This window comes from Acanthopagrus latus, chromosome 8 (assembly GCF_904848185.1).
Source record: "Acanthopagrus latus isolate v.2019 chromosome 8, fAcaLat1.1, whole genome shotgun sequence".
Lineage (NCBI taxonomy): Eukaryota > Metazoa > Chordata > Actinopteri > Spariformes > Sparidae > Acanthopagrus > Acanthopagrus latus.
In genome coordinates this window covers 20,426,825-20,450,582 of record NC_051046.1, presented here as the reverse complement: position 1 = coordinate 20,450,582, position 23,758 = coordinate 20,426,825, and the positions used below count along the sequence as shown (strand labels likewise).

Genomic DNA, 23,758 nt, shown 5'->3' with positions numbered 1-23,758 from the left:
GTTGAAGATCTTTCAATGTCCATCACATGGATACCTGAATATCACTTATGATGCCCTCTGATGATGTTAGCTCAATGATTGTGTAGTCATATTTAAAAAATTAAATTAAACATCTGTTCAATAGTGTTTTTTAGCAACAAGTGCAGTTAAATAATGTAATGCAGGTGTGAGAAGGTTTATGAGGAACTCTGTATCGCAATAATGACTCAGAAATTATGAGTGAGTCAGCAAATAGAAAATTTGTCATTTAATGCAACATAATTGTGACTGAATTACAATTAATCTCATGGAAATAAATCACCAAACTGACAGACAGGATGTTTCATACAGGTATATATTACAATGTGCCTTGTTATATAATACAGTCAGGTTCTGTTTTTTAATAAAAATAAGCACTGGAGGAGAAAGTGATACGTTTTAATTTTATTGTAAATTGGACATTATGCACATTACTTAGCGACTGATGACTTGTTAATTAAGCTTGTTAAGTGGTCACAGAACTCCCCGCGCTGAGTAAGGGTTCAGATGATGTCAAGTCAAAAAGGCAATTTAGCCAGGAGCACTGTGAGATTGAGAACTCACATACAGGACATACGGTGAGGGAAGTACCAAAATGAGGGAACAAGAACATTGAGTGGCTGACAGTGGTGGCTGCTTGTGCCAAAGATACCAGTCAATGAACACAAAGAACTTTTTTTTTTTTTTATCGTTGACCGTATGGGACATTAACTGTGAAGTGAAGGGAGGCGTTCCTTTCTGCCAAATATCTGAGCTCTTTTGTAATTGCGAACAAAACGCTCCCAAAAATGATTGTTTCACCATCACTGCAAATTCAAACCGTTTTTCAGCAGGTCAAATAAAAGGTGTGGTCTCACTGACACAATAAATATTGCACACGTGATACTGTATTTTATAAGGATGTTTTTGCATACAAGTGTCCACCCCCTTTCCTATGTCTTGAAATATTTCCTCAAGTTTCACTTTCCCCAAATACGATTATCTTTATCTTAGATTCAATATACAGAGGAGTTAACATTGTCTGTATAAAAACAAAATAACATCGCTAAAAGTAGACATCCAATGTGTGATGTGACATCTGGTTGTGAGACCAAACCTTTCTTTGTCCCCGTTAATCTAATTTCTGTACAAAGACGATACAACTATCCAGTCATGCAACGTTGTTTGGGTGGGGGGTGGGGTGGGGGGAGTTGTCTGTTATGTTCTCCGATGTTTTATTTTATTTTAATTTTTTAATTTTTTTTTTTAAGCGTTCTGCATCTCCTTGCCAATCTTGTAGCTCAGGATCTTGTTCCAATCGATCTTGGTGCGTGTCACAGGAAGCTGGCGGCGTAAGGCTTTGAAGGTAGTGTCCGACATGGTCTGGTAATTCTCATTGATGGCCGTCTGGAAGGAAAAACAGAAATAGGGAGAAAGAGGTGAGAGCAGAGGTGATACGAGGGTATAAATATATATTAAAAATCGATTTAAATTATTGTCTCTGGCACTACAATGCACAGTGATTTCCATGATCAGGTAATTGGCCAATTATATTCAAGATTAATCTGTTAAAATGTCAAAAAATTGTGAGCCATTAAAGTGACATCTTAAAGTCCAAAACCCTTGTGTCATTAATGTAAAAATAAATAAATAAAAAATGAAGCAAATCCTCATATTGAAGAGTCTGGAACTTGCTTGAAAAGTGCCTGAAACAGTTCATCATTACAAAAATTGTTGGGTATTTATTTTCTTTGAATTGACAAAGTGATTAATTGATTAATTGTAGAAGCCTAGGTTTTGTAGATGAAATTTTAGCCAAGATGTATGTATTCAAAGTGTTTTCAAACATCTTAAATTTCATGAAATGAATGGATGACCATTAAAATCCATCATCTAAATTCATCAGTATGACTCACACAACTGTGAAATTCATTCTCACTCCTATCCCTCATAGCATAAAAAGTTGACATCCAAAGGAAAATCCTGTGATGGAGTAAAACAAGAGTAAAACATGAACTCTTCATGATGTCTCAGTTTTGGAGACTTGCACACCCCACAGTAATCATTTCTAATAATAAATTAATCAAATAATGTTTAAAGTAAGTGAGAACCCTGGCAGTAAACACATGTTATCAGGCAATAGTTGAGCTTCCCTGCAACAACCAGCCTGTAATTGGCATATTTAACACAGAATATCCATTTGACATGTTTACATACCTGATAGTCGTTCTCTGCAGCCTCCATGATCTTCACAAACTCCTTTGCGGTTGAAGCCTCGTTCTGAAAGAATATGACACAATTTATTTCAAGAAAATAGTTGAGTGAATACACCACCTAACACCTCCACAGTGCAAATTATAAAACCTTAAAAACACACACCCAAAGGAGATGGAGGTGAATGCACATTACATTTTCTTATCTGTCTGTATGCACATGAACAAATGTGTCCAGTTATACTCACAGAAATTGACATGGACTCCTGGACCTCTTTGTGGCTCACCAGCTGAACGTTGCCATCTTCATAGTAATGAACCTGCAGGGAATTAAATGTTTAGTTTGTCTCTGTTGTGAGCAGAAAATAGAAAACAATAATTAGCAACAAGCTCTGTGAACAGCAACAAAAATGACTCGGTGTTTAGAAAGTGAGCCTGTCGGTTACATCTCAGAGCAGAAGAATACCTGGATTTTCATGATTCCTGCCACCTGAGTGGTGGAGGGAGAGATGGTAAATTTCCATTCTGACCTCCAGCGTCCATTCCTGTGCAGACAGGAAGAAGAGCACAAGACTTGACATCACACACATACATTAGGGAAGTTGGATATAAACATGTCTAACTTGATTTGCTTAACGGGGATGTCCTATCATTTACGATCAAAGTGAACCTGCAGCTGTGTGTCTAGCTAAAAAGTCACATGTCTGTTTCAGGAAACAGAAATAATAACCACAGTTGAAAAGATCTAAAAGCCAAGCCAGAGCCACAAGAGATATAAGATACACTTGCAGGGTGCTCTCATATCAGCTGCCTTATGTTGCATCATGATATATTCAACACTGACAGTTACACAGTAAATGTAAACTAACTCAAGCTTAGATTTTTAACCGTATATATTCCAACATTACAGACAGGTGAAAAGTTGCATGAAAAACCTGAATAAATGAGTGGAGAAACACTAATAAAGGAAGATGAATCCTGACAGGGAACAAGGGGTTACTGCACGGTGTGATGAGTATAAAAATGATGTGCATTACAAGTCTTAAACCCAAATTAATACCAATAGGAACCTCAGATAAATTAATATCTTTTGGCTGAATGGTGTTTGAAGCCACCATTTGACTTTCAGGATAGCACAGAGCCTCAAAAGCTCTTCTGAGGGCTGGTTTTGGTCCAAACCTGACCAAAACCATTTTTACACTAAAATGAGCAGGTGTGTGCAGTTTTTGTAAACACTGGTAAATCCACTAAAAGCAGAAGATTGACTTTCCATTGCCGGTAAACAAGTTTGCCTCTATGCTTTGTTTTTTTTTTCTTGTGAGTCACATTTGTCATCATGAACTCATGAAGAAAAATGAAAGAGCTGAAGCAGGGCATGGAGGCCAGTGACATTGTTAGAGTGTCTACTCTTTTAAAAACATCTTGTAAGTCAGTCTCTTTTTCAAACTTAACTCTGAACAAGGTTCACACTGCTTCAACAGAAATGGATTAACCTTTTTACACTACCATCTGAAACTTGAAGGTGCATCGGAGCATTGCGCCTAAAAGGGCAAAACTGATCATGTTTGCCTGGGCTTTATGTTTCCATCACTGCTAATCAGAGCTGGAGCCAATTAATATCCATGACAACTACCTAGTCATTTGACCTGGGAATATGCCAGTGGTACTCTTTCAAAAAAGCCAGATGTGGGTGGGTTTTTTCCTTCAGTGTGAAAAGGGTTCAAGGGTTTCTTAATTTCTCCTTTAATTTGTCACTCATCTACAATCACAAAGCAGTGGATTAACATTAACTCAGACCTCTAAAAAGGTTGACTTAGGTTTTCTTCTTTTATCACAAAGGGTAGACAGTTGAGTTGTCAATTTTATAAAACTTATAGTGCTGTATAAAAGCAAAAAGGTGTTTTATGAAAAGCTGCTTTCTTTATCACAATGTCACTGTGTTGAATACAAGTGTCACTTTTTTATGTGCACATTATAGAGTCAGAAACATATGATGAGAAATATACGATGTCTCTATTTGAGTTTCATCTAATCCCAAATCTGCCCTATAGGTTCCTCTTTAATTTAACATGGCAGGTAACAGTGGCAGTCACACACAGAAGCTCTGGGATCATTACACCTAACAACCTATAAGCCTAATAAACCAAGAGGATTGGTACAGTTCTTATCCAATTAGATTAACCCGATCAGAAACAGCTCAGCAACGCTTATGAGGACCAGCCTTTTAATGCTCCAGAGTTAAGTGCCAATTAAAGTAATGCCTTCAAAGCATCCTGTTAATATCAAACAACACTTCAGGCTTTTTAGGCTTATTCAGCAAAATTAGGTTTGATTAAAACCATCTGTGACAATTTTATAAACCCTTTTGGTCAAAAATAAAAATGACAAGCTAGCCTGTCATCTGGTGCAAAATGGAAAGAGTGACAGAAATAAAATCACATTGAATATTGAGAAACTGTACCAGAAGTTTTTTGGTTGAAACTGATGGCACTCGATGCACACGATGATGGTTTGATGTCCCTCGATGGTTTTCCCATAAATCTGAAATGAGAGGAAAAAACATTTCACATGCTAGGAACTTTTCTCTTCACATTTCTCCGCTTGTTAAAGGTCACTTTTCTTAGTTCTTCTTTACTGCTGTACACATGAAGCAAAGACTGAGACAGTGGTTTGTGATTATCAGCTTCACATTTATACTCAACCTGACCTGCAACACAGATACTCTTATGTACACACAGAACGTGTTGCTCTATTTGGCAAGCACATGCAACAAATTCACTGTTGCGAAATCTTCCGTATCTGCAACAGAACTCTACTGTTCACTTTGCATTAATAAAATAAGTAGCACAACAGAAGCTTTATAAAAGCAGCCATGCAACCATCTCCAAATACTCCTGCTGTCTTGTTTGTGTTTGCTAACTGTGAACGACCACATTTTATAACTAAATCGAATTAATGAAGACTGTTTGCTGAGGTGTCAGTCAAAAGAAAGAAAACCAAATGTCAGGCAGTCTTCGCATTGCATATGACACAATCTAATTATTTATTTTTATAGATAACAATCCTGCATTTTAGGTACAAGAATGTCCTTGTAACATTTTGTGGTACATTCAAAAAAAGATTCAGGCTCTAAAATCTCCTTTTGCTAAAGAAGTCAGAATCATCTACAGAAATGTCTGGATTGAGGGATTGATTGTCTTTATTGTCTGCTCGTAGATGCTTGGTGGGAGCTATCTTTGCAGGGGAGTCAGATCACATGACTAATTATGGTTGTATGAACATATACGTCTCTGAAGTATAGCAACAACTAAGAAAAAAAACTGATAACCTCAATGTCAATTGTTTAATAGTGGAGATATAAATTTAACATGATTCATTTTAAAATACTTGAATGTGACAATATTAGTTGTTCAGTGGTAAGTTTAAAGGTTTAAAACATGAGATGTGTGAACTTTTCAAGAAGCACTTGACTCATTTTGACCAAAACAAATTTAAGATGGATCCACAGAATTGGATAAAATGTTTGTTGCAATTAAGACCTTAAAGGTGCAATATGAAATACAAAAAACAGTTTTTAACTATATGACTTCCATGTACTGTGTTGCAGAGATGTAGTGAAGTTATCATGCTAACCAGTTAGCTCTTGCCGATCCTGCGCCAAAGCTAATGTGTTAGCCATTAGCCCAAATATTGTCCCGCTGCTTCGAACTTCCAGCATGGACTGCAAACTGCATGGCTAACTGAGTGTGTTCATAACGTGTTCCTTAAAGTGACTAAAGGTACATCCTTGTGATTATCGTGTAGATCATGACGTACGGTGCAGACTCCATTGGGATAGTGCTCCTTGACATAGGCTCTGACGGCAGAGTCCACAGCACTCCTCCAGCCCTCCAGGGAGCCGTCAGCGTCATGGGGCCGAGGGTCGCTGGCCTCCTTCCTCAGGTGGTCGAACTTGAAGGAGATCTTGTTCTTGGGGTCCAGGACCCGGCCGTTCCCAAGGTCACCATGCTCTGTGATTAAGACCTGGAAGGAATGAAGAGACAGTGAGACAGAAGGAAAAGAGTGAAAGAGCAAGGGAGGAGGTAATGGGAAGTGGAATAGAGCAAGCCAGAATGAAAGACAGATGAACAGAAAGTAAAAGAAAACAAAAAGACAAGGACATGAAGGAGCACCAGAGAGAGTAACACAGAGAGAAGTGGAACAAGACGGGAACAACAGGGAGGATGGCAGAAGGCAGGAGATTTTGTGTGGAAAGGGAGAGAAAAATCGAGAGATTAATTAAAAGGATGTGAAGAGGAAGAAAAACAAAAGAAAAGAAAAGGGGGGTGATGACAAAGGCACAGACATCAGCATCAACTTTCCATCTACTGTCTTCCTCATCAACACTCAGCTCAGCCTGTTGGGTATCTGACAGGGGAATTTCAACCCGTGATGTGGGAACAGAGGGACATGATGACATCTTTACATAAGACATTGCAATCATTACACACAGCTACATTCATTCAGCAGCATGTTCAACATTCACAGAAGCTCAGTGAGTGCAATTAAATAAAAATTAAACCACGTCTGTGATTGTGTATCATGTGGAAGCAAAGAACACTTTACTTTGATCCTTTAACCCAACCTCCCCTCTCTGGTGAAAAAGCCCAGGACTCCATCACGTTAGTGCAATATTAATGACAAGTGAATAAGCCTGTTGCTTTTCCTGCATCAGTGTCCCATTATGATGCTGGCTATCTTTTTTTTCAGTTATTGGCTTTTCTTTTCACCGTTTTTATCATTTGTACAGCATATTATGTTAAACTAGGAAATGTGCTTTACAAGAATGATATTCTGCTCTGTAAGAAAGTATCTCTTTAGCCTTGACATACTGTTCAGTGTCGATAATGGTGTAATAATCTTGACTTTCTATTATGTTTCATGCTTTACCAACCCAAAATGACTGTATTTGAAATACTGGGAATGAGACTCAATCAACTCCTACTGGTAACACAAATCCTACTGATTCTACCTTTAAGTTTAATAGATTTTGAATCATATTAATATGACATGAGCTTCAGTCAGCTTTGCACTGAATCACCGGTAGAAATGTCTGTCAGAGAGTTAGTTCTTACTGGCTACATTTCAGAGCCTGCTTTCATTACTTTTACTTGAGTAAAGAAGTTGTATCAGTACACTGACCTCTACCAGTCTTATTTTGTACTTATACTTGAGTAAGGAATGTGCACACTTTTGCCATCTCTGATGAGTCATCATTTTTTTTATACTTCTACCATGCCAAGGCTATTAATGCAGCATCACAATCTAAGACTGAACCTTTTTAACTGAGGGGTCTCAACTGAGAAGTAAGCCATATGGTGCAACAGCAACAAATCTTCATGTGACATGAAATGAGTGAGCAACACACCCGAGACGAGACTGCTGAATGGGATGGACAGTGAGGGCCACAAGGGTAAAGTGGGAGAAGTCAGCCGACTTACACCCATGATGTCATACCATTTCATTTAACCTCTGAGCTGCAGACATCAGTTTACATGGCTCACCTGTTCTTCATAGCCCTCAACTTTCACTGGGGTAAACTGGTCCAAGTTGTACTGTGCAAATGCACTGCAGAGAGAGAGAAACAGTTATTACATGCACTCCAAACTCTGAATCAAAGTGTCTATCTACATAATACATATATGATATTGGAGTGCTACATTTTTTCGGTCCAAACCTGACCGAGTCAAAGACAGCAGTAGCTACGCCTGACCTGAAGTCAACAGGCTCTGAGTATGTGCTACCCTGTCATACAGTCTCACATTAATATTTGTTACCTGGAAAATATCCAATTGGCTCTGTGTTGCATTAAAAAGCCATCACGTTATTAACAAACCAAAGAATTTAACAGCACTGTAAATAGCCCAAACACAGACAGCAGGTCCGTCATCAGTTATCACTTATTTTGGTACTATTTTACGCTTGAAAGAATAATGTGAACTTAGCATATTATTACAACATATTTTTTAACTAAAATGAACTTGAGAGCACTGTGTCAATACATAAGCAGATCCGACCTGACATAATTTCTAAAAATTTGGTCCCAACCCGGCCTGGCCTGGCCCAGTCTGGCCTGTGGGGTAGTGAAAGGTTTGGGTCAGGTATCCAGATGAAAAATGTAGCCTATACTAGATCCATAATAAGTCTACATGGACTAATTTCCTCTTTCATTGAAACTGAGTGCAAGTAAAAACATTTGTACATTTGTAAAAACAAAACAAAAAAGCTTATGTGCAGAATGACAGTGGGTCTATTTGTTGACAAATGTTTCTCTTCCTGTAGTTTAAGTTTATTGTTTCCTATAGCTTTAATGCATATTTAAAATATTTATCAAAAACCTGGAAATACAATTGACTTACTTCGCAGCACCTTCCCTGAGAAGATTGTCATTGTTGAGCAGCAATCGCACATCTGAGGGGGAAAAAGGCATGATAATGAGAGAGGAAAATGTAGAGAGTGGTACAGCAGATTAGTGCCATGACACACACACCAACACAAAAGACAGAGCTGTTTGCAGTCAGTCTTTGCAGCATTTATGCCAGAGGAGTGATGCAGACATGGTAAATTAGTTCAGTGGAAGAGGCTGTAAAATCACGCGGAGATGAAAGGGGACAAAGTGGCAAGAGGGGACTGTGTTTTAGTGTGTGTGGCTGTCAGGTTGTGATAAGAGGCAGACAGACAGCCCCCAAGTGCTGCTCTGAGGTGACGACATTTATTGAGGCAGGACGAGGCTTTAACGATGCCAAAACACATACACACACACTCTCTCAAGGGGTGCTCCTCTAACAGTGTGGTGTCAACACTGGCAATGCAGGGCGTGCTACACTTTGGCCAAAATGCCATAGCCTCATTTAGCTCTCTGACTGGCCACAGCGGTGTGATTAGTAGTACATGAACAGAAACGTTTTTCATTTTGGCCTGTCTGAACAGCAAAAATTCTTTTAGAGACAGGTTGACAATAAAACTGTATCAAACAAGTAATTTTAAAATAAAAAAAGGACATGTACTTTGTGAATTTAAGTTTTTATAATCTTTGACTTTGGCACCACCCTTTGGTAGTACTTAAAAAGACAGTTAAGTAATTGGAAATAAGTGCTGTAATATTGCAGTACAGTGTAAAATTCCATTTCTTTCACTAATCAGCATTCGTGGTAATTCATCCTTGCTTATTTTATTTCAGCTCAGAAATTTAAAGACATTTGCTTCCACATAGCAGATGTGGGATCACTATGAGTCAACTTCACCCTATATCCTCCTTTGTCTTCAAAAAATGCAGCCATCTGTATGTCTTTTTCCACTTGCCTCTAGTGACAAAACCCCCCCCCCCATGGTTTAAGTGCAGAGGATCACTGAACTTGCAAAGACAGAAGGCTACAGACTTACAGAGTTTACCTAATGCTTTAAATGTACACTCAAGTACCTTAGTATCTAAAATATGGCACACTTTATTTATATTTTTACTTTTTAAATGGTCGTAGCTTGTGGGCTCTCATGAGAAGGATTTTGTCTTGTCATTGCAGGAAAAGCACTGGTGTAAGCAATACTGAAGACAATGGCTTCATCCCATTTGGGTGTTTCAGTGAGCCGTGCCATGAGTTTGTATGCATGATATTAGGCTCCTGTCACAGGAACTGAAATGGAATGCAGCGACTATCAACCTAATTAGTTATAGCTAGGTTTGACAAGTAAATTCCATGATTAAATCTGCTGCACTAGTGTCAGGCTGTTTGCTCGGTTTACATTTGATTTTTCGCTGAAAACAAAACTGAAAACCTTAGTGTTTTAGGGTTTTGACAGATCGAATACTACAACACAAGTGAGGCCTGGGGAGTATACACTACATTTGTATGCATGCTTCAACATTTTTTTTAGAAATGTAATTGCACAAAATCAATCTTAACTAGCCTTTCTATAAATTGTTTTACATTTGGATTTGCACCCACATCCTCTAAAAGCAGGAACACACCCGCCCACACCATCTCGCACAAGCGCAGAACGTACACGCTACTGTGGAGCTGGCACCACGTCGACGCGGTGTGTTCATGCAACTTTTCTGCCGAATGGGTCCGACAAGAAGCAAACGGAGTAGGGCAGTTGGACGTCTGTGCGGTGTGTGGGGGCCTTTACGCCACCCAACTAAATTGTGAAGTTCATTTGATCGGCTGATTGTATTTGGACATTGCCAATGAAAAGCTTGGGATCAACGGCAGATCAGTGCGCACTCCTGTGCTCAGGAGACAGCTCGCCAGCTTGTCACCAATGACTGCTGAGTCGCAGACGAATCAGGGGGCCAGGATCGAGCTTCAGTCAATGAAAGCTGACACTCTTCTCCGTTCTCCTTCCCTCCTCTGCTGTCACCACACAATCCAGTCTTATCATGCTTCTATTCGTATGTAGTGGCAGAGTGATCGTGTATGGTTTCTATCAGAATACATAAACTTTTCAGTATTTGTAATAGTGTTGTCCTTGCTGAACCACAATAATGTCATGTTTTTAGTGCCAAATGTAATTCTTGCTTTCCACACATCCACCTCATCCATTCTCTAACAAATATCATTTTATTGCATTTTCCTTGTTTCGGTGCATATCAGAGTACCAACAGCCTGGACTAATTGGACCATGTCATTCCTGTGTCACATCCATTCTGTTCGTGTGTAATGTGAGACCCCCTGTTACTGATCAGTGATGAGGTGTTCAAAGCACAACGACTGCAAGACTCCTTATTACGACAGAACACTGTCAAGTGTGAACAGCACAGAGATGACAACATTGAAAGTTAGCATTAGCTTCTTCCAACACTATGCTTGTTGATAACTGACAGTAGAGAGGTAACAGGTGATAAAGGGAAGAAGAGGAGGGGTAATAACAACAGAGTCTTCCAAAGAAGACAGAAAACTCACCATTGAAGACTTCGTTGAACTCTCCTGGCGGGGCATGGATGACAAAGTTAGCTGCTATGCGTACCTGCACACAGAAAGGATACAGATTAACCCACTTTCTAAATCTGAAATGCAACATTACATTTGTCTATTATGTAATTTGTATTTATTTTGACAATTCTAAGCATTCCTACTTAGAAAGATGTTTTTTTTTTTCAGACTAATTTTTTTATTTGCTGAAGTTTTATCCCACCCCAGCGCTGCATTCTGTGCAAGTTCATCCACTAATGACAAAAATCCACAGTGTTAACAGTGAATACATGTCTGCTAAGTGGCCAACAGAGGGTGTAATGTTACTGTGTCATTGGTTTGGAGGGTGTAGTGACGCGGTTCAATGCTTCTCTCAGTCTGCAGCGCATCTGAACAGTCATTTTTCCCCTTCCTCACTTCTGTTCTGCTGCTGCACCACAACACTTCCTCTCTCCAGGTCACATGTCAAACTGACAGTGAGACAACGGCCCCTCCCTCCCCCGCATGGTTTACAACCATATAAGGACATAAAAATGTGCTGAGGACTCTAGTACACATTCTCCCTCTCGCCCTACCTCCATATTTCTCTACCTCTCTCTATCACTGGCAGGGTCCGGTGTCCCAGCCAGGTTCCCCCCGGTCTGACAAGCTGGTGGATCAGGAAAGGTGTTCCTAAATATGTATGTGTGCGTGTGTTTGTGTGTGTGACAGCTTATCTGTGCCTATCCCTCGGGCCCTTATTAGCACTGTGTGTACACAAGTGCTCTGGCACTGGCGCAGAGCTGCAGATTGATTCTTGCTAATGAGCGACACTGAGAGAAAGGAAGACACTTGGGGAGGAACATGTGTGTCTGTGTGTGTGTGATGCTGAGATCAAAGTTTATCTGCATTAGTCTAATCCTCTGTCATCAGATCATCATGACCCACTTCTGTTGAATGGTCTACAATTCGTAATACAATAAAGGTATGTGTGTTTGTGTGACTGCACGTCACACATATTGTTAAACAGCTGGTGGAAAATTGTGTTTGTTTGTGTTTGTGACTTGAAATCCCTGTGGGAAGAGTCATTTGCACTGGGTCTCCCTCGTTAGAGGACGGCGGTGTAAACATGCTTTTCGTATGCAGACTGCAGGCCTGTTCCAGGAAATATGTTTAGATATTAGTTAACCAAAGTTACCTAATCAGTTATCTGACCAGTTGCTGAGTGAAAACCTCCTCACATCTGTGACATCTGTGACATGGACTGATGTAAGAGGTTCTGTTCTGGGTTGAATTCAGCCTCTAGTAGAACAGGTCCTGATGACTGAGGCCCAAGTGCAATAAGCTCTTTGCTATTTACAATCCAGAAAAATAATTTCGAAACTGTCATTAGTTAAGGTAAATGTACATCACATGGTATGCTGGCTTTCTTGTGATCTGAACTGAGCTGATTCAGAACGGTGTATACATCTCAATTTTGATCGACTCTGTCTATACATGCGAATAAGTCCATCTTGTGGACCTAAAATATAAAACACTCAGTTAACTTTCTTCCATTTTGGTCTCTTATCCACACCAGGCCTGGATCTGTTGTTTCTCTTTTAAAACCCATTAATGTCCACAGTTGAATAGTGTCCTTTACAGCAGTACTAGCTGGGCCAAGCACAAATACACTGAAAGACATTTTTTAAAGATGGTCGAAGTTTGAGGCTACAGCTCAAGTTGTTTTTAACATTTTTCACTCAGAATTTTGAATGAACTAAAAAAATATATCTCTGTTAAAATGAACACAAATCATGTTCATTATCAGATATATACTCATTGTAATGAACTGCATTTTTGTACACAACATTATTTGGTCATAAACATATAGTCTGGCAGTTATAGACATCAAATGTGCAAATGATGACTTTGAGAACTGCTTGGCTGCTTGCAAGTATATTTAGAAGGGTGTAGAAATGACAACATAAGCTTAGAGGACTAGTTTAAATGTCGGATGCAAAATTAAAATCTCTCTCTGCCTGAATCTGGTTTAAGTCTAATCACAGAGTTTCAGAGTTCAGCAGTACCATTAAATCACTGCTGAACATTGGCTGTATAGTCTCATAGTCAGAAATAACAGCATTACACTATTCTTTTCCATGTGTCTCATCTTGCCATCTGTATGTAATGTAACACAATGACATGATATCAATAAATCCATTTTCTGAACCTCTCATTTGAATCAGGATCACTGGGGCTGCCCCAGCATGCCTTTGGTACGAGGCAGCATACACTCTGTAGAGATAGCCAGGCAGAAGAAATCTGAATCATATTTTAGACAATATTTCAGATATTGTTCTCTACCCTGGCAAGGAAAAAAAGTCTGGGTAAAACACTGAATTTGAATTTACTTAGTTTGAGTGTTTGGCATGAAAACTGTCTTCAGCACAATGGAGATTGGCATAAATAATGCTGACTGTGAATATTTTAATCCTGCTGCAAAAAACTATGAACTTGCACAATTAATTGTGTAGCGCCTGCAGCTAGTGAGAGACTAGAGAAGACTGCAAAGGAATGGACGGGGATGTTTTTACAATCCCATTTGACAGCAGAGCCATGCTAACTGTTTTAAGGTGCACTGAGCGGAGAGGAGCTGAAGCCAAGGGAATGTGATGTGGTTTAAAATGAATCACTGACAGGAGGAGGAGGAGAGGGATACTCCATTAGCAGATTATGAAAGAGGTATTGACTGTTAAAAGCTAGTTAAGAACAGCATAATACTTCCTCTTCCTCTAAGTACCTTGAACCAGTTCTACTCATGCACTGAGACAATAGCCTACATCTTTATAACAAAGAAAGCGAAGCAACAAACACTGAATAAATCAAATAAATTCATATTTCTATATTTTCTTGCAGTTTATTTTCATGTTAAACTGTCCCTTTATCTGTAAAAAGGGATGATTGGGGTTGTCGCAATTTCAGTTCTATATCGAAAATTGTTTTTGTTAGTCTATTTGCACATATCTGGCTCATGTCTGAACAAAATAAAAACAACACCTGCAGCTAGTGTGAGCTGCTACGCACATATGCAGCATAAGCATGAGTTATCAGATCTGAAAACTAAAGCTACTGTATCCCTCTGACATCTGGTAACTCTTCTTTGTTTTTAATAGTTGTTTTGCGTTCACTTATGTAACACTTGATGCCATGGCAGTTGTCATTTAACCAATTAAACCGTCTTCCTGTTTGCCTGTCCTGCTACAGACTGAAATACTGCGAATCATTCTACTGCCGTGGTGATTGTAAGATGCTGCTAGATAGATGCCAAGATGGGACACAGAAGCGAAACCCAAAGTGCAGACGAGAGGAAGTAGTCTGCTTCATGCACTACTTTACCAGCTTTCAACCACAAAGTAACCTCTGCAGAGCCTGCCAGAGACAGAATATGAACGTAAATGTTCTTATTTCCTTTTTGAGAAACACCAGCTTGGCCTAATTAAAAACTAAAATTAAAATAAAAACTAACTTTAGATCAAACTTGACCAAAGCCTGTTAAAACTTTAAGATATCTTTTACCTTTCAGAGCAAAATGAACCAAAGTCATGGCTCACTTTGCAGAAGTAATTACTGTGGCGCAGCACAAGTCTTCCTTCCAGTGACAATATGCTACACTGGGACAGAGGCTACTGGGACAATTTAGAGCTCTGAGACCTCATTTTGAGCACCAACTGCCAACACAGTACATGAAAGGCCGAGCTCTAGGCAAAAAGTTATTCATGGTTGCTGTGCTATCAGATAAACTTACCCAGACTATGCTGATGATAATGCCTTGTATCAAGCCCCAAAACATTTTTAACATTTAATAAATGTTCCACAACTTGTCAAGTTACTCCATTGAAGCTGAATGATTATTTTCACCGTTCGTTTGTTTCTCAAAACTCAAAACATTACAGATCTGAATGAGACGCAGTTCCTCAGATCAGTCAGTCAATGAAAATTTTGCAATGATCTAAATTTCAGGATTATGTGGACATGATTCGCATTGTAAACCACTGTAAATTGATGGACAGCAACTTTCATATATCTCAAGTTATTCATAATGGGAAAACTGCCAAATATTCACTGGTTAACGTTCTAAAAAAAGAGAATTTACTGCTGTTTATTCTGTTATATAACTGTAACTGAAATAGCTTTGAGCTCCTCACTGTTGGTCAGACAACATATGGGGCTCCTGATTGTCATGTTTCTTTACTTTGTCGCTATCATTTATAGTTGTCGTTTAAGATTTTGCAACATATTCAGATATTTAAAAAATCTTTTTTTTAACCCTAGCATGTTTCTCTTGTTTTCAACATTTTACAGAATTAGCTAATCAAAAAATTCAAAAAATAACTGCCATTTGGCAGCAGTTGTTTCAGTGTCATGAGGTAAAGTCTAAAATGATCTATGTATGATGTATCTGGGACTTTCATGTGTGCCCTAACCCTAACCCTTGGGAAACTGTATTGCTATTGAGATCCATTTCCATTGCCACACATGAACATCCAAACAGAACTGACAGCAGGCGGTGTGTGTTTCTGTGCGTGCTAGATAAATATGACTCAATGGAAGTAATCATGATCTTGGACAAAGTCTTTCTTTTGCTAAGAGTAAGGAATTTTGTATCTCCCAATAGTCAATTGCCTTTCTTTCTAAGGATTCTTGTGTTTCTTGTGGATTGTTAGAGGCTGTAGTCTGAGGAGTTGGCATAAAGACATGAGCTGACCAAGGAGCTGGAATAATATTAACAGACACAAACACAAAGAACGTGGGACATAGGCGGCAGGCACCCCCCTCAGTGTGGGATCCTTGTGTCTTTGTGCACTGTTGTCCTAAACACCAGCTGGTCTCTTTTCATTTAACTTGCTCACTGTATATTCAACCTCATATTACCCAGCAGCCCCTCCTTTACTTGCAACAGACACTTCAACTGGATGATCCCAACACTCCACCCTCTACCCTCTTTGGAAGCACCCTTTCTTAATCCCAAACGACACCCTCTGACAGTGAAACCACATTTGTAACCTAATCCAGGCATCAAAATCGCCTTATCGTGCCAATCCAGATCCGTGAAAATAATGATAATACTTAAAAAGCACAGCAGGAATAGACTGAGGCAATATTTTGGCCTGCGGGCATTTTAAGCTGCATCATCTCCCTGAGTTTGATCCCCTTCCCTGGCATGCCTCCATTTCAATATCCTAGATAGAAGGGAAAAAGTGGGTCCTGGCGCCTTGAAATGCTACAGCAGAGACAGGGCCAGGTTTACAGCAAACCTAGTCTGATGTGGCTGAATTTCAGGGGGTTGGGCGATGGGCTGGGAGTGTAGGTGCAATCATTTCTGAATAATAGGTACATAGTGTCAGAGTGAGGAAGAAGACCTTCATGCAGCCGTAGGCTGGGTAGAAATGTACCTCTGCTAATCAAAATGAGGAAGTGGCAGCTGGTTGGCTCAAGATTAAATTGAAGGAATAACGCCTGTGATGTTGGACTAGTGGCTGACCTGAATGCTACAAAGCTCCTGCTATTGCCGTGGTAATTGACATCCAAATCAGTATTTCAATGCTTCAGGGAATATTTTTTGTTTTTTTAAAAGAGAAAGCAGACGTGCTGAAATGGAGCTCCTTTATGCTATCTATTTAACTCTCAATATCCATGAACATAAAAACAAGGAGGATGCATCTGTGAGCAGAAAAGAATAACTGAAAAGATGGTAGTGTTAAATATCTGTTATATGTTACTAAATTACCAAATTTGAGGTACTGTGTTGTTGCACATTAGCACACCACTGTACTCACCACTGCCGCTCTGACCCACTGATCTCAAACAGCAGAGAAAGCTGTATTCACACAACATGTTTGTAACTTAGCTGGGCTCAGCCTCAGAAGCTTGAAACAAAGTTAGCCAGCTAGATGTACAAAGGAATCCAAGACAACGGCAATAACAACGATTAAATGAAACACACACCAACACTACCAATGTTCCACGTTCAACTAACTAGCAGATTTATGAAAAAAAATAAACTGAGACATAACATTAGTACATTGATGAGCAACTGCCCTTTTAATTTCTCTCCTGCACGTCACAAACACAGGAAACTCTTGGCTTACAGCAGCTCTGAGAGAACAAACTAATTTTATGCTCTCTGCTGAGGGTTGATAGTACAGAGTGCAGTAGTCACTGAATATCAGCCAACGCTAATGTCAGCCCAACCCCTGACAAGATTTTAGAAACCTTCAAATTAAATTTTAGGCATAATCCTTAATTACATTTAATAACAAATACTTGAGCAGATTTTTGTGATAAAAACACTTCACTGATTGATTAACCATGAATACATTTTTAGATTATCTTTATTCTTTTCTCATTATCTCAAAGAAATGAACTGAAACAAATATATGACAAAATAAGTCAAGTTTTGGATTTCATAATCTAGCAGTCAATTTAACTGGTGAGCTAAAAAGTTTATTTCAGACACTGTGTGCACATTTTTCACCTTCAGCCTACACCCCAATGACTTCTCCTTACACTGGGCCAAAAACGGTAGTGTCACTTTACCTCAAGCAGCCAACTATGAAATATATGGAGTATCACTGGCTTGCATTACCTCCTCCAGTATGCTTATACAACAGTGTAAAGCCATGGGTCTTAACAAATCAACATTTCAAAGTTTATAGGTAACTTCTAGGTCAGCTACGTCTAATCTGGTTTCTTAGATGTGCTTACTGATTTAGAAAGCTTATCAAGCTTCTAATAAAATCTATCAACAAAAGTAAAAGCTGGGAAAGGGGTTAGTTGAGCTTGTTCTAACCCTTGCGCAGAGCATCAGTTTGGGTCCCTCGAGGCGCTGTACTTCTGTGTTCAGACAGAAAAACATGCATATTTCTTTCCTCATCTCAGGCACGTCCAGGCAAAACTCCTCTGCCTGTACATTCTTCAGTTAAAAGGTAGGACTGCATTCATCTTTTAGCATTAAACGTTGTTATATCCCTATGGTCTAAGACGGCTGTTCACAGGGTGAGGGACACATATAGAGCTGTTAGGAGTTTCCGAGACAGGAGGTTTTCTTTATGACCCTTTTTGCCCAGACGGCAATAAAACGTTTAAACTGGAAAATTGGAGAAAAACCCTTTATCAAATAAGCTGCTGTGGTCTGACGAATCATTAAGAAAGCCACCATCACAGAACGTGTTTTTCTATCACCCATTATAATGTTTTGTGATTTATCATCCTATGGAAATCACATTGTATTCCTGCTGAGCATCAAAAGGCGATATATATCTTAAGGCTGACTTTGTAAATGTTTCTTCCTTCCTAATCTTTGCACCAATTCTATTCATGGGATTTAGTTCATCTATAATACTTTACTGTACCGTGACTGTGTCTTTGCATTATTTACGCTGGTGCCTTGGTAGCATTCATCCCTGGTATTGTCAACACTTAGCTCCGTGTTTACCTTCTGACAGTTAAATTGGTTAACTGACTTGTTGTACTAACCTTTACCTACAGCAGTGCTGTAAAGTATTTCTGATTTTCTTACATGAAAAAGAACCAACTCTGCTCTAACATTTACGTTAAAATGCTTCAGTGAAGAACATTATGTACCGCTTACTTCATGGTGTTGTCTTCATTTTACTCTCTCTTTAGCAACTGCCTCATCACATGTATAGGGCAACACTGTCAACACCAAGACCACCATTGTTGTTTTTCCTGAAAAAACACCACATGTAATCAAGCGGATCCGCTGGATCAAACAAACATGCACATGTACAAAACAAGTTAATTTTGTCTCCCTCCAAATGCTGGTGAACAACAAGTGATATACTGATCGACCATTTTCCAGTTCAGTGCTAAAACTTTAGGGCGGAAACTGACAGCAATTACTTGAAGAAATGCACAAAATGAATTTTTTCAGCCAATGCAGATAACCGACGATGCTGATATTGATAAGACAGGCTTACAACTAGCAGTTAAAATGCACCTGAGAAAGACTAAGTTGTCACGAGCAAGTTGGATGATCTAATATTCCATAGCTCTAATCACATTTGTCATATTAAAACTCATTGACTTCTTCCCTCCTCTCTGAACCTCTAAGGAACATTTATTACAAAATTGCAATGGTGTTGTTTTCTGCTATAATTTTAAAGAACATAAATTCACCATTATCTGGCTGATAAATTCTCTCCACCTAATGTTACTACTGACAAATGCTGGTTCAGTCGGTTGGTGCAAAATCCAACTGGTTGAAGCTTGTACACAGACAAGACAAAATAGGAAACTACCCAAACATTTGCATTAGTAGGTTAATACTTGTGATGTGTAACCAAACAGACATTGCTGTGGGTAGGACAAAAGAAACAGAGAGAGGATCTGTATCAGAGCCAAAGTAGCTCTTTTTTTCATTTATTTTAATCACTAATCAGACAAAACATCAATAATAACAATAGTAAAAATGCTGAGTATCATCAAGGCTGATAATCACTCTATCTCTAATTAAAACTCAACCAGGCACCATCTTGATGTATAAAAATCAATTTTCCCAACAAAGTACTGTTACATACAAAAGGTGAAACTCCTTGAAGGCCACATATCTATTGAAGACAACTACCCAATCTAGAACTGATTACATTGGCATGAGTTTCAATTTGAATGGATATCATAAACAGCACCTCGCCACCATCATATCAATAAAAAATGGGAGAACTAAGATTTATACATACCATCTTACTTCCTCTCTCAAATATAAGCCTTTTGACAAGATTATGTATTCTCACAAAACCACCGTTTGCTGGCAGAAAGGTCTGCCCTTCTCTGAAACAGGAACCACCACATCGCAGCATATTCTTTAAACATACTGCACCTTCAAAAAGACTAACAAAAATGATATGTCTCGGGTAAAGACACAATGTTGTAAACGACTGCAAAACAAGGTGGGCAGCTGCTGCTGGCTCCAAACTTAAGGCTGTGGGTAGTTGGGGTGTTTATTCGGGCAATCAATTTATTTTAGGCCTTTTCTTAAACAATGAAACTAACAGGTAAATTGCTTGGTTTCCATACCTGCCAGAGCTCTCAGATGAAGAAACTGACTGCAAACACATTGAGTAATAGTGGTTTCCTGTAATACCATGAGCGGTTTCTGTGCTGTAATCAGGAAGCCTGGCAGGACACTTCCCAAATGACTCAAAAAGAATATGACCAGAACCTGGTCTGTGGCAGAGATGGAACTCTTCATCATGTTTAATCATTTACAAATGGAAGAGACTCTAGTAATTCCTGAATAGGGAGCTTTTAGGTCTTTTTTTGGAATAGCAAAGTGACATTGTAGGACAGCAACAGGACAGAAATTCTCTCCATCCCCTGGGAAACTTTTCGGATTTCACTGGGACAAGTTCAAAAATTGTTTCTTTTGTTCAACACGGATGCAGTCCTCCTATCAAAAACAAATGTTTTTGGTTTACTTTTCTAAAGCTACCTACCATAGCTGCCTCCTTATAATAGATTAAACAGTCATCAAAGTAATGTCAGATCATAGCAACTTAGAGGTAAGTGGAAGAGGTAAGTACCATCAGCTAGGAGTGCAAGGAGACTCTGTGGAGGCTGTGGCTGGTCAACAAAATTCATGTTATTCTGCAAATTATGACTGGCCAGTAACATTCAATTTAACTAGTGAATTTAGATAACCATTACCCACTGTCACAGTGTTAGACAGATGAAAATGCTCATTTCCTCCCTTTGCGGGTTTTCTCTGAGGTGCACAAAACAGGCTGAGGGGTCAGAGCAGATGGCTGATTGCTCTGAGCTAAGGCACCGGAGAGACAGCCTTCAAAGTACAAAATGCAACTTTGATGTTTTTCGTGGAAATGCTGTGTTCTTAACAGCACAACATACAGTGGACAGATGTATAATGTAACCATATTTGTCCCACACCAATCATATTCACAGAGGGAAATGAACAGCCTCAACCAGCTACGTGCTGAGTATAAACTATGTTTATCAGTCAGCCTGGCCTGTGCCCAATCATCATTCTTTCAACTCTGGCAAATAAAGCTGTCTGGTCAACTAGTGAAACTGCCCTGACTGTTGTGGAAACCAATATGGTTAAATGATGACAAGAGCTCCCATCCTCCTCACACCACCATCTAAATGTGTTAACTTTATTTACCGCAGATGCATGCCACATCGCAGACCTGAAAACATCATCCATGATAAGCTTTATAAAATCACAAGGTGGCCACAGTCACCATCACGCCCTGGTCCTGTAATGAAATGCTTAGCTAACAGCTGATGCCTGTGTGTTGATGAGCATGACACAGTCACACCCGCGGGTCAGTGAGATGCCTAAACTCTAAAAAACTTCTGACTCAGACTGCTGTGGAACAGAAGAAAATAAAACCAGGCCTTGTTTTAACTCTGAATGGCGTATTACATAACCTGGCAACGGAAAAGTTCACAACCATTTATACAGAAGAATGCTCATAATGGTTTAACTGTGATATTAACAAGCTTGGTGGGAATTTTGACTGCAGGGTAAAGATGGATACACACGGGGTATCGAGTAAACAAGTAAACACATACTTCTCTGTGTGTCATTATGATCAAGGCTGCAACTACAGCTTTTTCACTATTCATTAATCTACTGAATATTTCTGTATTTAATCGTTGGGTTAATTAAAAAAGACATTTTGAAAAATGTTGAATACACATCACAAGTTATTGTGATTAATGATATTATCTAGCTTATAGAGATGTTTGCCTATAAGGTCTGACAGAGACAAAAACAAGTTCTGAATTTATCAAAACCCAAAATAAACAGTGATGGAATGTAACTACAGTACAGTACATTAACTTGACTTAAGGGGCTTGTACTTCATATTATTTCCATTTTCCACTACATTTTGGAGGCAAAGAGTCTACATTGTTTGTTTGTTTGTAGATTACACGCTGCATCAGAGCCAAAGGAGCAAATTCTTTTAGAGAAAAGATAATCAATTTTATCTACAATTGGACTAAAGACCAGATAAAGAGAAAACACCACTGATTCCAATGATCAGAGAGAACGTATCAGATCTGGTAATCAACCAGGCTGAGAGAGAAATCTGATATATCACAGAATAATCGAGTGAAACATTGAAATAAAGTAAATAAAAATGTACAACATTTTAAAAAAATAAATCAAGCAAATCTTCACAGCTGCACCCATTTAATTCATGCCATATTTTCCGGCTAACTCAAACAAAAAATAGCAGTTCCCAAATTGTCAATTAACTTATTAATAATTTTACCAAAAGTGTTTCAAGCAGCAGAAATCACACTGACTTCCCTCTCTCAAATCTGTTTTCCAACACATCTAACCAAAATGCAAACACAGCTTAACACAGACCAAAATGTGGTTGCAAAATGAAGTCAACCCATTGAGCAGGAAATTACACTTAAGTGCAGACAGTTCAGGCACATGCAGTCGAACACTCATGTTGTGTCAGGGTATTGGCTGTGTGTGTGTCTGTGTATGCACTTTTAAGGAAATGAGAAAATGAACAGGGCAGACACTAGCAGGGGTGTAAAGGGGTAGGAAGCCTGTACTGTATGGGCTTGATTACATAATTTGCAAAACAGTGCTCGGTTATTTTTTTAAATAATAAATGCTGGTGGGAGAGCTTTAGAGTTGACTTTTAAATATGAAGAGCATATGTAAAAGACACGTCGCAAATGATCAATAAAACCTCACGTCGTGGATCAAGTGGAGCTCGTAGCCTAACGTCAGTTCATACATCTTTTTACTGACTGGAACGCTATTTATTAGAGGTATAGCGATTAGCAAGCTAGCTTGTATAATGCCCATAGTTGATGTCATACGACGAATTAAATCCTGCTCCACGTCAAATAATCGGACAATCCACCACTTCCAGTGTTTTATGCGTGCCGACAGAAAAGCGGTATCAAACAGCGAAAAGGGCGTGTTGGTAAGTGTAGCTGTATGCTAGCAGGCTGCGGCTATGCTAAACTAACTAGCTAGCGATGTTTGGTGTATGAAACTTCCCTAACACAGGCAGCCAGAGACACAGGGGGGAAACGACATGTCCACACAACGAAAGCGGTGCGGGTGGCGAGCTTAGTTGAAATTATAATTTGAACACGGCTCCTATTTTGAGTCAGGACCGTACAAGGAGCCTCCGTTTGAGATTCGCAAATGAGCGGAAGTTGAGCTAAAAATAATAAGAGCAGAAGCAGCAGCGGTTGTGATGAGGCCTGGGTTTTCTCCAAATTCAACTGCGCCGGTCGACGCCGGGACGCACCGACAGACACACTCAAATGCAACTCAAAAACGAGCGCTAACGTGCCCCCGCTGGAGTTTATCTAGCGATTTATTTGGCATCTTACCTTTTCCTCGTCGGATAGCTGCTCCTCATGATCCGCCATCTTTTCTTCCGGCACCACCAGCTTGTCAGAGCCCCGTGACGTCATCACATGGGTGGATTCCCAGCTCGGCTGAGCTCAGTGTTAAAGAGTGGTGACTGATGCTCTGTCACTGGCTGTGCCTTCAGTGGCTGTCACATGCAGCATGGGTATTTTGACAATTTCAAAGAATAATTTAGATAATTG

The 23,758-nt window shown here is 39.3% G+C and overlaps 1 protein-coding gene across 1 annotated transcript; it reads right to left on the bottom strand.

The window, feature by feature from the left end:
• Positions 1-227: 227 nt before the first annotated feature.
• LOC119024740 (F-actin-capping protein subunit alpha-2) lies at positions 228-23,670 on the bottom strand. Its single transcript, XM_037107809.1, has 10 exons — positions 23,537-23,670; positions 11,150-11,213; positions 8,609-8,660; positions 7,754-7,817; positions 6,027-6,233; positions 4,672-4,751; positions 2,677-2,755; positions 2,459-2,530; positions 2,215-2,277; positions 228-1,404 (listed from the first exon to the last, which is right to left on the bottom strand). Exons 1-10 carry the CDS (start codon positions 23,618-23,620, stop codon positions 1,264-1,266), a joined length of 906 nt encoding a protein of 301 aa, XP_036963704.1. The 5' UTR covers positions 23,621-23,670; the 3' UTR covers positions 228-1,263.
• Positions 23,671-23,758: the final 88 nt, after the last annotated feature.

Excerpts from the sequence above, each read along its gene's own strand:
- LOC119024740 (XM_037107809.1), bottom strand. The coding sequence starts at position 23,620 with ATGACGTCACGGGGCTCTGACAAGCTGGTGGTGCCGGAAGAAAAGATG. Across the intron at positions 11,214-23,536 it reads AGCTATCCGACGAGGAAAAG|GTACGCATAGCAGCTAACTT; the intron begins GTAAGATGCCAA and ends TTCTGTGTGCAG. Across the intron at positions 1,405-2,214 it reads CTGCAGAGAACGACTATCAG|ACGGCCATCAATGAGAATTA; the intron begins GTATGTAAACAT and ends TTTTCCTTCCAG.